At 41.0% G+C, this 12,891-nt stretch overlaps 1 protein-coding gene across 1 annotated transcript; it reads left to right on the top strand.

The window, feature by feature from the left end:
* The first annotated feature begins 4,402 nt into the window (after positions 1-4,402).
* LOC141003346 (uncharacterized) lies at positions 4,403-6,787 on the top strand. Its single transcript, XM_073474670.1, has 6 exons — positions 4,403-4,454; positions 5,539-5,877; positions 6,065-6,100; positions 6,250-6,360; positions 6,478-6,512; positions 6,641-6,787. Exons 1-6 carry the CDS (start codon positions 4,403-4,405, stop codon positions 6,785-6,787), a joined length of 720 nt encoding a protein of 239 aa, XP_073330771.1.
* The last annotated feature ends 6,104 nt before the right edge of the window (positions 6,788-12,891 follow it).

Raw genomic sequence — 12,891 nt, 5'->3', positions numbered from 1 at the left:
CAAAGTAGCTAAATATTCAAGCCAACGTGCTGATGAAGAGAAAAGCAGAGACCAAATGATGCACAGGGAAAAAGACAAACAGCTGATGTGATAGTTCAGCCACACAGGGTCTCTAGGTGAAGGTGAAGTCATGAAGTCAAATGAGTCATCTGATATGAGACGTTCTCAGAAAGATAAAAGGCTGATTTGGCCACATCTCTAATGTCACCGTCTTCATGTGATTGGACAGACCTGGATGTGGGGGTCACAGCTGATCTGTGCTCATCTGAGATGGGAACTGGGACTTGGGACATCTATACTGGGTTTATCCAAGTTTAAGGACACTGTGACATGTTGACACTCTTAATTTATTTTTTGGCATAACACTCATGGTCTGTTATGCACATGCATTAATTTTCCGGATCAAACATAATATAGGAGACAACAAGGAAACAATATCATTTTAATGATGTAATAATTTGTGAGAAATAAACTGGAAATATTGTCCTGGTGTGTGTGTTGCATTTTATCTCATCAGGAGACGATGATTTAATATTTAATCACAAATAAAGTTGTCGGTTCAACTCTTTACCTTTACCTGAAGAAGACCATCTGTGGTTGAAATAATCAGATCAGTCAGATCCACATCAAATAAAGACAGTAGTGTGCTTGGTGCTTTTTCTTTTTTATTTCTGAAGTTACTCACGTCAAGTCATGTTTTCACTCAGTATTTTTGTATTCTACTTTAAGGAGTTATTTTGATCACTACCTTTACTTCTACTTCAGTAGGCCGATTTGTTTTTGCAAAGTAACAGTACTTTAGTACAGTTTTTGGCTACTCTACCCACCTCATCCCCCACTGTCTCTGCACATTGACCTCTCAATAAGATGGCTAACTGTGCAGGAGAGACTAAATGAAGAACAGAGCTGAGGAGAAAGTTGACTGTGGATTTTTATCACTGAAGAAAAACACAACAGAGTCAGGCATTAACAGATTACAAAAGGATTCAATTCTGGACCTCACTAATGAATAAGTCCTGACTACGGCCCTGGCTCTAGACTGCACATCTTAGAGATATAGCATCACAACAAAACAACAGCAGCTGCAGCTCCATATACATCGAGGTTGATAACAGCCAGTAACAATGACATGCAGGCAGAATCCAAACCTTTATTAAAAACTGTTTTAAAAACGGTCCACCCAAGAAAAAAGAAAAAAATTAGAGTGGTGGGCATTGGTTCGTCCACCCTCCTTGACGTGAACATTCTGCATCAACACACACTTCCCTTAAAGTGGTTATGTGGTAAATTAGAGCACCAAGATGAGCTACACAGTAGCACCCGCCTCCTTTTGTTGAGAGCACCCTCCTTGGAGCACAGTTGAGTTACGGACTTTACAGAGCTTCATACGCACGATGAACTTCACCGTGATAACAGTGTTGATTCTCTGCAGCCTCAGTAAGTTCTGGCATTGAATCACTTTCTTCAGCTTCTTCAGTAACTGTGCTGAATTCTCTAAACCAGCAGAACTAGAATTATTTACTTATTATTACATGTATTATGACGTTTCCTCATACTGGTACTGCCGTTTGTTTCAGGCTGGATCTCTGCCTCAGTCTCTCAGTCTCAGACTGTGGAGGCTCAGCCTGGTGAAGAAGTCACACTGCAGTGCAACAACATCTACAATGGAGGAGTGATATTCTGGTTCAGACTGGTCAACAGAACCGAGGTCAGCTGTGTCTCTGTCAAGATCTCCTCAACTGACGCTCAAAACTGTGAAGGATTTAGAACACAGAGATTTGACATGAGAAGCAACAACTCCACTGTCTCTCTGAAAATCAATCCTGTGGCTAAATCTGATGCTGGACTGTATTTCTGTGGATTTTACACTGACAGTAAACTAACTTTCAGTTTAATCAATTTAATTGTCAAAGGTAAGGTCATTCTAAAGTCTTGTCTTGTCATTCTTTGTTCATTTATGTTTATTCTGTATTTCCAGAATTGTCTTCTTACAACACAGGAAACAAAGTGGCTGTTAAAACATTGGTAAATTTAATTATGATGTAAATCTGTCGAAACAAAATCAAGTCTAATTTTATCTTTACTGTTTTTCTTTAAAAGGCAGTGATGAGCCACATGGTGACGAGGACAGCAAAGGTAAAAGTGACATTCTACTACAGATCTCTTTCATTGTGCAGATTATGAAATGTTTGAAGGTGAAACAGTTGAATCTCAGTTTTTACTTTTCCTTGGTCTCAAGCCTTTCAGGGGAAATTAGATTCTAACTTAACGATCTCTCTTGTAGGAGAGTCTGACGGAATAGCAAAGCTGACCAGTGTGATCCTGGGTGGTCTGACTGTTGTCCTTGTACTGGTCATCATTGGTCTGGTTGTGAAAGTCATGAAACTTCAGACAGGTACTTTTTCAGTTACTGTCTCCGTCTTGTTGCCAGTGGAAATGCTTTAACTTTTGTCAATATGCTGGAAAACTGACCAGATGTCTTCTTTGTGTCACAAAGCTGTTAAGGAAGACCAGAATCCAGAGCAAAGAGAGGTGAATCCAATTTTAATATTTACTTCATATATTGTTTGATAGAACCGAACAGAAAAACAGCCAGAACTGTATTGTATCGGCTCACATTGACTTCTCCCTTACAGATCAGTGTTTTGTATATATGTACTGTATATATTTGCATCTATGAGGCCTATATATGGGCTGATTAGTCAAAAGATTGCCAAATTATGTTTGAGGTCCACTACAGAGCACTACCAAGTTTATTTTTGGCATTGAAAATATCCTGCTCAGTAAATTTCTTTGTCACAATCCTTTAAAGCGAGTAATAATTTGAAGCTATTTACATGTATTAGAAACCTTTTATTGGCCATATGTGAGCAGATTGTAACATGATGTGAAAATGAGACCTTCCCCGTCTCTCTTGGTTGCTTATACAAGCCTGTGGATGATTTGTTTAAGCTGTTTAATGCTGCTGGACTGTGGATTTATGTGTGAAGGACTTGGGTTGATTGTCTGCCAGTCCAAAGGATGTGTCTTTATGCACATTCTCAAGAGCCTCGTCTTAGTTCCCCTCTCCGCTCCGTTAACAGAGAGCAACAGTAGCTGACGTTAGTTTAGAAATGGTGTTAGCAACATTAACGACCAGCTTCCAGCACAACACAGAGCCTCTTTAAATATGGATTGAAGGTAGTCTTACTAAGAACATTGTACTGTTTGTAACTGAATTCATTCAGAAGGTGTTATATTGAGGGAATTAAGATCCTGTAAGTCACCATATTAAGACTGTAAATACTCTTTTCACAGAATGTGGGCTGTGATGATGACGTGAACTACGCAGCAGTGACAATTCGACCGAAAGCAAAAAGAAGAGCACAGGAGCCAAATGTTATCTATGCTTCAACCAGATAGACTCAGGAGCAACTGGAACTGATGCTGTTATATATGAAAATGCTTTGAGCTTTTGTATGCCATGTTGGTGAGAGCAATAACCACTCCTGCCAAAACATTTAAACTTGAAATAAAGATCAAGTGCCTTCCCACTGCAGAGCTTTAATTCTCAGCATTTTATGTCTTTCAGTGTCTATTTAACAAAAACACATGATCAGTATTTGACAGTGGAGGAGTCCGTCTGGACGATAATGACTGTCCAGAGTCTCATATAGTGAGACTTAGATGAAGGTCTGTTAAAGTGGAGAGTAAGTGAGGTACACATCACTTGGTTGACAGGAAGAGGCAGCACAGTGTGGTCTGAGCACAACTGAGGTGAAAATGTTGAGGCCTGTTAGATCAAAGCTTTCTAATGAAAGAAGCTGAAAGGAAGCAGTGAATACTGACTGACTTTCCTCTGTAACAGAGACAAAAGGTAACACTTAAGATACACACACATGTGAGTAGATACTAAGGAGCGAGTAAGAAATGAATCAGGAATGACTTGATAATTAATGAGTCACTAATGAGTTATTCTTGAAATAACTGATGTGAGGACTATATAGTAGATAATGATGAGTTACAAGAGATCAGACTGGGAGAAACTATATTAATGAATCATTAGGTAATGATTAGTTCATCAATATCTGTGAATCGACATACTACTTTATTCATGAGTTTGTCCTGATTAACTATGAATCAGCCACTGAGAGAAACAAACTAGTGACTACTCAGTAACTGCTAATTACTTAATCATTAGTTACCCTTTTTGTGCCCCCTCAAGTAAACTGATACATAATACTGAGTAGTTTGAGTGGCAGGTTCGGGACAGCAGGATCGAATCGGGGTCTGTAGCAGTGGACATTTACAGTATATTTAAGGTGTCAGCATGTATATGTGGTGTGAGTATAATGATAAAAATACGTTGAGGAGAGTGAACACAACTGAACACCAAACTGGGACTGAACACAGCCTTCAGGCGATGGAGGTCAGTTTGAGTGAGGACGAGGACTATGACTTCAGGGACACGGCAGGTGGGGAGAGACAGACGGTGAATCGGTGGAATTTGGACTCATTTTGACCAAACTGGGGTGATTGATGAAAGACAAACCAAGACTGTCCTAGTGAGTTTTATTTGAAAAATGCACAAGTTTTAATGGAGAGACTTTCACGACAGTTATGCTCGTCTTAATTGGTTGTATGACAGTTGTATGTTTCGGTTAAATGGAGGCAAATGACCTTTCTTGACATTGTGTGAATATATTTTGTTCATTTATTGCGCTAAAAGCTACAGGGCCCCCTCTGGTACAAAGTGGTTTTAAGGAACAGGAGGGACCGGGGCTAGCTGGTTACCATGCTAACTTCAGTAGACGTCTCTCAAACACAGGACATAGACATCTTTGACATGATGTTAACACTGTTGTTTCTTCACATTCGGATTATAATGTCAGTTAATTAATTTTTTTCTATGTTAAACTAAACTGCCTATATTTTACATATTTCCCCCTTCACACTTTAAATCCAGCCTTATTTTAAAAGAAAATACTCCAGCACATCTTTGAGACGTAACATCGTAACAAAACAACAGCAGGTGAAGCTCCCATATACATGGACCTTGAAAAGGGGCAATAACAATAGCATGCAGGCAGAATCCAAACCTTTATTAACAGATGAATTCATGTTTTGAAAACGGCCCATCAAAAAAATAAAATAAAGTGACAGCACAGGAAAAAGACCAACATCAGAGTGGTGAGACTTTTTGTCTCATCTTTCTTGACGTGAACATTCTGCATCAACACACACTGCCCTTAAAGTGGTTATGTGGTAAATTAGAGCACCAAGATGAGCTACACAGTAGCACCCGCCTCCTTTTGTTGAGCGCACCCTCCTTGGAGCACAGTTGAGTTACGGACTTTACAGAGCTTCATACGCACGATGAACTTCACCGTGATAACAGTGTTGATTCTCTGCAGCCTCAGTAAGTTCTGGCATTGAATCACTTTCTTCAGCTTCTTCAGTAACTGTGCTGAATTCTCTAAACCAGCAGAACTAGAATTATTTACTTATTATTACATGTATTATGACGTTTCCTCATACTGGTACTGCTGTTTGTTTCAGACTGGATCTCTGCCTCAGTCTCTCAGTCTCAGACTGTGGAGGCTCAGCCCGGTGATGAAGTCACACTGCAGTGCAACAACATCTACAACGATAGAGCGGTGATATTCTGGTTCAGACTGGTCAACAGAACTGAGGTCAGCTGTGTCTCTGTCAAGATCAACTCAGGTGGCATTACATACTGCGAAGGATTTAGAACAGGGAGATTTGAAATGAGAGACATCGCCTCCACTGTCTCTCTGAAAATCAATTTTGTGGCTAAATCTGATGCTGGACTGTATTTCTGTGGATTTTACAATGATGGAAAACCAACTTTCAGTTTAATACGTTTCAATGTCAAAGGTAAGGTCATTCTAAAGTCTTGTCTTGTCATTCTTTGTTCATTTGTGTTTATTCTGTATTTCCAGAATTGTCTTCTTACAACACAGGAAACAAAGTGGCTGTTAAAACATTGGTAAATTTAATTATGATGTAAATCTGTCGAAACAAAATCAAGTCTAATTTTATCTTTACTGTTTTTCTTTAAAAGGCAGCAATGAGCCACATGGTGACGAGGACAGCAAAGGTAAAAGTGAGATTCTACTACAGATTTCTTTCATTGTGCAGATTATGAAATGTTTGAAGGTGAAACAGTTGAAGCTCAGTTTTTTACTTTTACTTGGTCTCAAGCCTTTCAGGGGAAATCAGATTCTAGCTTAATGATTTTTCTTGCAGGACTCTGCGACAGAACAGGAAAGCTGACGAGTGGGATCCTGGGCGGTCTGACCTTTCTCCTTGTACTGGTCATCACTTGTGTGGTTGTTAAAGTCAGGAAACTTCAGACAGGTACTTCAGGAGAATGTTTTATTTTCACTTGATTGTTTTTACACATTCTGCATAAAATGTGTGTCGGTATGATGAAAAACTACTAAATTGCTTTGTGCCCTTGTCTCTGTCATTCAGCTGCCACTGAAGAAAAGAATCCACAACAGCGTGAGGTAAATCAAGTTCTATCCTTTACTGTTACATGTCTTCACATGTTGAAGATCAGAATCACTCCAGGTCATGATTTAGTTTTATTCACAAAATCAGCTGTTTGACATGTGTAACTGTGTACTGTCTACAGAATCTGCACTCTGATGAGCTGAAGGATGCAGCCCTGAGTTTTTACACACCAGTAAGAAGCAGGAGGCCAGCATCAGAGAGAGACGTGGAGACTCGAGTCATTTATACTGCCAGCAGACAGACTCAGAGAGGTTCAGAGTTGAACTGATGCTTTTATCATGTTAATCTGCTGTTGTGTTCTTTGTTGGCTGGAGGAGTTCACATTTTATTATTGCAAAACGGTCAAATAACCAAATGACTAAATAGCTGACTTTTCAGAGTGCTTGTTCTATCATGTCTTGCTAGTTTTGTCTGACCTTGGTCACTGTCCAGATAGACCATAGATAGATAGAGGTCTACAGCAGTGGAGGAGTGAGTGAGGTTCACCTCACTTGTTCAGCAGGAAGAGGCAGCGCAGTGTGTTCTGAGCACAACTGAGGAGAAAACCATGAGGTCTGTTAGATCAACACGCTGTGAGAATGAAGTCTGAAATAAAGCAGTTACTGTTTTTGAAGAACATCAGTGTGGAAACTGGACATTTCAACTGTTACATGCTTTAAATAAAAAATAAAATCTATTTTTAAAAGATTGGTAGTTGTGTTTGTGAATATTTATGACACCCACATGCCTTTTGTTGCACCATGCACTGTGTTGACTGTCTGAATCAGGGATCACACCTGTATCTTCACACTTCTGGCAGACTGACACCCATCTATCAAACTGATGACAAGTTGACCAATCAGAGTGCCACTTTTACAGCCTGATATGAAACCATCCACAATAATCATATTACTAGTAACTACTGAACAATGGAGGGAAATTAGTTACACTACTTGTTACATTAATATCTGTGATCCATCTGAAGTGCTTTCCAACAGCTCCACAGTTGCTGGCTGTTAACATGAGGTGAACTGCCATCTTGTTTCAATATGGTGTTAGAGTGCACTTTCAGGCAGTCTCTCCTACAAGACATTCATAGTGTTGCAGCAGTTGTTCACACAATTGACAGAAATAGATGTGTGAACAAAGAAAAAGTATGAGGGAGGTCTCTGTACATTTACTCCTCTATTAAACCTGTGATAAGATGGCTGAAGCAGAGCCTCACATGAAACCATCCACTCTGTGGGCTGTACATGTTTAAGACAGATCCCAGCAGAAATACAGCAGGTGCATCTCCCATGCATTTCATCTGTTATATGTACTCAGTTGTCTGGCCATGTTGTTTCAATATGGGTATTAGAGTGCATTTTCAGGCAGTCTCAGAAGACATTCATAGTGTTGCACTTGGTTGTTCACACAATTGACAAAAACAGCTGTGTGAACAGAGAAAAAAGTGCAAACTAAGGCTCCTTTCTGACCTCCAAACAGCTGACACATCAGGGCGTGAACTGGGTGTGAATGTCAGATCTTTGGAGTCAGAAAGATGCAAAAATAGTTGGACACACACAGCATGTCTGATGGACGACACATCCTCATGCCTCAACGACTGAATAGGTTGATTGCCAGTGACTCCCAAAACAACATGATCGCAGAACCTTGCAAAGGTGGCACCGTTCCTGAGCTGCTGCTGCTCACTCACATGTGTGTGCCCATCCTATCTGTTGACATGGAGTTTGACTTTAATAATAATAATAATAATAACAATAATAATATCTTGGTTTTATACAGCGCCTTTCAAGAGACCTAAGTACGCTTTACATCAGGGAGGACGCAGAAAAAATGATAATAATCAGGAATCAGCTCAGTCAGGAAAGAGGGATGATTGGGTGGATGACAGAGTGGGATGGACTGATGGAGAGTAAACAGAGTTAGCTGAGGTTGTAGGCCTTGGTGAACAGGTGGTGCTTCAGGTGGTTTTTGAAGGTGTCCAGAGATTAAGGATTGTGGATATGAGAAGGGACAGAGTTCCACAAAAGTCCAAAACTTCACAGCTGTGGAGGGTTGAAAGGGAGCCAGAATCTGAGGACTGCAGCTCCCAGGATGGGGTATAGGGGTGGAGGAGGTCCGTTAGGTACTGGGGGGGGCAAGGGCATGGAGAGATTTGTAGGTCAGAAGGAGGATTTTGTAGTGGATGCAGGACTTAAAGGGGGGCCAATGGAGTTCAATAACGGTGGGGGTGATGTGCTGCCGAGGTCTGGTGCAGGTGAGAACCCTGGCAGCTGAGTTTTGCTCATATTGGAGCCTGTCCAGAGCCTTGCTGGGAGCCTCGAATAGGACACCATTGCAGTAGTCGAGACGGGAGGTAATGAAGGAATGGACGAGGGTTTCTGCCACAGAGTTGGAGAGTGATGGCCCGAGAATAGAAATGTTGTTTAGATGGTTAAAAGTAGATTGGGTGATGGATATGATGTGGGCCTGCAAAGAGAGGGTAGAGTCCAGGATGACGCCCGGGTTGCAGAAATCTGGGAAGTGGGAGATTGAGCAGCCTTCCACATCAAGGAAGAGATCTCCAACCTTCCAGGCAGCAGAAAGCAGGAGGGGGAAAGAGAGGGAGGGAAGGAGAGAGAGTGCACAGGAAACAAACTGCCTTTCACCTGTTGTGTGTATCCTCTTCATGCCTGTGACATATTCTACAGATACAGACATTAAAACTGTAGTGAAATGCTGGTATGATCTCCATGTGACTGCCTACAGGTCATATACAGGTCTATGTTTGCTGAGAACCACGTGCGTGTCACGGTAAAAATAGGCGAGATTCCTAATCCCTAGATTACGCGACACTGCAGCCTCGTTTTGACACGCGCATGAGAAGCGCTACTCCACTATCAGTGTGGCTGCTCTAACCTGTTAATATGGATGTTGAAATGAAAAGCGAGAGGTAACAGCATGCACATGTGCCGCTCACGCATCCAGTGTCACTCACATTCATTCTTCTACTTACAGCTTGTTGGCGCTATTTTATGAAAACACTATTTTATGGGAAAACTCGCTGGAGATGCATCCGCAACATCACCACAAACATCTTTTCAAGTCAGAGTGGAGACAAGGAGAGGAGGAAGACTGGATAGGAAGTAGAGTGAAGGAGACCAAAGAGAACGGCTGTTCTGATTGGACAGATCCGTCTGGTCTGTAGTGTTTCTGTAATATACTTATATAGCAGCTCCATATACATCGACATTGATAACGGGCAGTAACAATGACACGCAGGCAGAATCCAAACCTTTATTAAAAAATGACTTCATGTTTTGAAAACAGTCCACCAAAAAAGAAAAGGAAAAAAACGAGTGAGTGAGTGGTGGGCTTTGGTATTTCCATCCTCCTTGAGGTGAACATTCTGCATCAACACACACTTCCCTTCAAGTGGTTATGTGGTAAATTAGAGCACCTAGATGAGCTACACAGTAGCACCCGCCTCCTTTTGTTAAGAGCACCCTCCTTGGAACACAGTTGAGTTATGGACTCTACAGAGCTTCATATGAACAACGATGAACTTATGATGTTTCCTCATACTGGTACTGCTGTTTGTTTCAGGCTGGATCTCTGCGTCAGTCTCTCAGTCTCAGACTGTGGAGGCTCAGCCTGGTGATGAACTCACACTGCAGTGCAACAACATCTACAACTAGGATGTGGTGATATTCTGGTTCAGACTGCTCAACAGAACCGAGGTCAGCTGTGTCTCTGGCATGATCCACTCTGCTGACGCTCAAAACTGCGAAGGATTTCGAACAGAGAGATTTGAAATGAGACAACAACTCCACCGTCTCTCTCTGACGAGTCAGAGTGACACTTTACAAACATAATCACAGTGATATGTTCTCGGTAATCTCAATGCAGCTGCCTGCACATGTAAAAAATGTCTTGTTAGTTGTGACTTCTACTCATTTAAAGCAATATTCATATTACTAGTAATGACTTAAAAATAGAGATGTATGAGTTACTTTACTTGTTACATTCATTTCTTTGATCCATCTGAAGTGCTTTCCAACAACTCCATGGTTGTTGGCCATTAACATGAGGTGAACTGCCATGTTGTTTCAATATGGGTATTAGAGTACATTTTCAGGCAGTCTCTCCTACAAGACATTCATGGTGTTGCAGCAGTTGTTCACACAATTGACAGGAATATATGTGTGAACAAAGAAAAAAGAGAGAAGTTCAAACTCAGGCTCTTTTCTCACCTACAAAAAGCTGACCCATCAGGTGTGAACTGGGTGTGAATGTCAGATCTGCAGTTTAAAAAAAATACAAAGAAAATAGTTGGACACAGATCCCCTTCAAAAGAGTTTAACTTCTGAGAAGACACAACAATCATCACCTCTAAAACCACCATCTGTGCAAGATTCTATCTTCACCCACTCAGGTGCATGCTCGAGCGAGCTGCCTTGGCCATGCACAAGTGGAGACTCACGTTATTTATGCTGCCAGCAGATAGACTCAGGAAGTTACTGCAACACTGATGCTTTATCAAATCAATCTGCTTCATGTTTGCTTCTTTTACTTTATTGGCCAAAGTCTCTGTCACACAAAGGACACTGATGACTGTCACACCTACTCATAGGGAGAGTCAAATGGAGGGAGGAGTGAGAGAGAGACACATGACTTCACAGGAAGAGACAGCACAGTGTGGTGTGAGTAAGTCAGAAGGCCTCTCAGGTCAAAGCTTTGCAGCAAAGTATAAAAGTAAACAGTGAAAAGTGACCTATATTGTGTTGAATAAAGTTACGTCAGCCTCTGTATTTGTACTGAATGGACATAAATAGCGATGGAATAAGACAGCCCTCTGTGGTGACGATCATTGTCTGTCTGAGTGAAAAATAAAATCCCCACCACAGGAAGACTTCAGCAACGGCCACAAACATCACACAGCCTGCTGTTCTCAAAGACAACCAAGAGTGATGCTACTACTTATAAACTCTATATCAATCTCTACTTTACACACACTTATTTAGGTACCTTACTTTCAAAGCAGCATCAACCTTTAATCATCAGATTCTGCTCTGATCCAGAGCCATTTACCAACAGGAGGAGAGCTCAGAGATTACTTTTTAACTTTCAGGATTAAAATATGGATTTATCCTCACTCCTGTTTATCAACCTGACTGTAGCAGCTATCCTCCATGTTGTCTGCTGAATGGAGCTGGAGGAGAAACTAACGTAACAATACAGAGACGAGAGGGGGGGAGAAGAGAGAGAACCAGAGTCCTTGGTGAGTGCTGAGTTCAGGGAAGGGCCTAGATGAAAACACACACCCTCACCGTTGCTCGCTAATTTACAGCTAATGTACAGTACAGTAATGTGGCTGTTTGGGGCAAATAAACACTCATGTAATATAAACAGTACATTTTTGCTCCATCAAATATCCAGTTTAACATTAGTAATATGACAGGAGGGAGGAATTAAGATCCCTTTGTCTAAAATTTCATTTGTGAAAAAGATTCAACATTAATGTGAATTTATTATTTTCTGGCCAGTCGTTGGTTTTGATTCTCACATGCTTCTTCCTCTCTCGCTCTCAAGATCTATGTTCATCATTTTGTTTGTCCTTGATCGTTATCTGAAGAAAAGAAAAAACACCCACTTGACGTTTGATGGAGGAGGAAACTGTGAAGTCACTGATGATTGTTGAATGTCCTTATAGGGAGAGTCTGCTGGGAGGTAGGAGGGGTAATGTACACTAATTTAAATTCAAATGTAGAAAATGTTTCCATAAGCCTGTATTTTTCTCCATTTGACTGTAAACACTCACTTTTATTTTCATTCTTTAGTCGTCTTCATTGAACGCTGACAGAGTGAATGTATAAATGAAAAAGACAAAGGGCTTGACTTTAGCTCTGACTGTGTTTGCGTGCACATGTGTGCATGCAACAAGTCTTGTGTCCCCTCCCCCCTGTTATTTTCCACTGTGGTCAAAAACAGTTAGACTGGCCTTCAGCTCTCTGCATTAAAACCCCATGCAACAAAAGCTGTACAACTTTCACACTGAAGCTTTAGTATGTTCTCTTAAAATGTGAAGATATTTTTCTTAGATTTTGATGATTGTGATGTGGCTCAGTAGAAGTCTAATAACTGCTTGTGATCAGATTCAAAGACACTGGGATTTAATTGAAGTCAGTTCAAAACACAACTACCATTGTTTAGGCCCTAATGACAATAAGAGCATCTCATTAGTGTGTGGACAACATGTTCAGGCTTCCTTCCTTCTTTGTGGTGATTCTCAGAAGTACAGAAAACAGAAGTAGCTGAGTGTTGAAGACGTAGATACAGACTTGATAAGGACTGAGCGGCCATGATGACATGACTGAGAAAGTCTGAATGAAAGCACAGTACCAAATG

This window comes from Pagrus major, chromosome 10 (assembly GCF_040436345.1).
Source record: "Pagrus major chromosome 10, Pma_NU_1.0".
Taxonomy (NCBI): Eukaryota; Metazoa; Chordata; class Actinopteri; order Spariformes; family Sparidae; genus Pagrus; species Pagrus major.
Note: the sequence above shows the minus strand (reverse complement) of the source record. Positions and strands in the feature narration are given on the sequence as shown.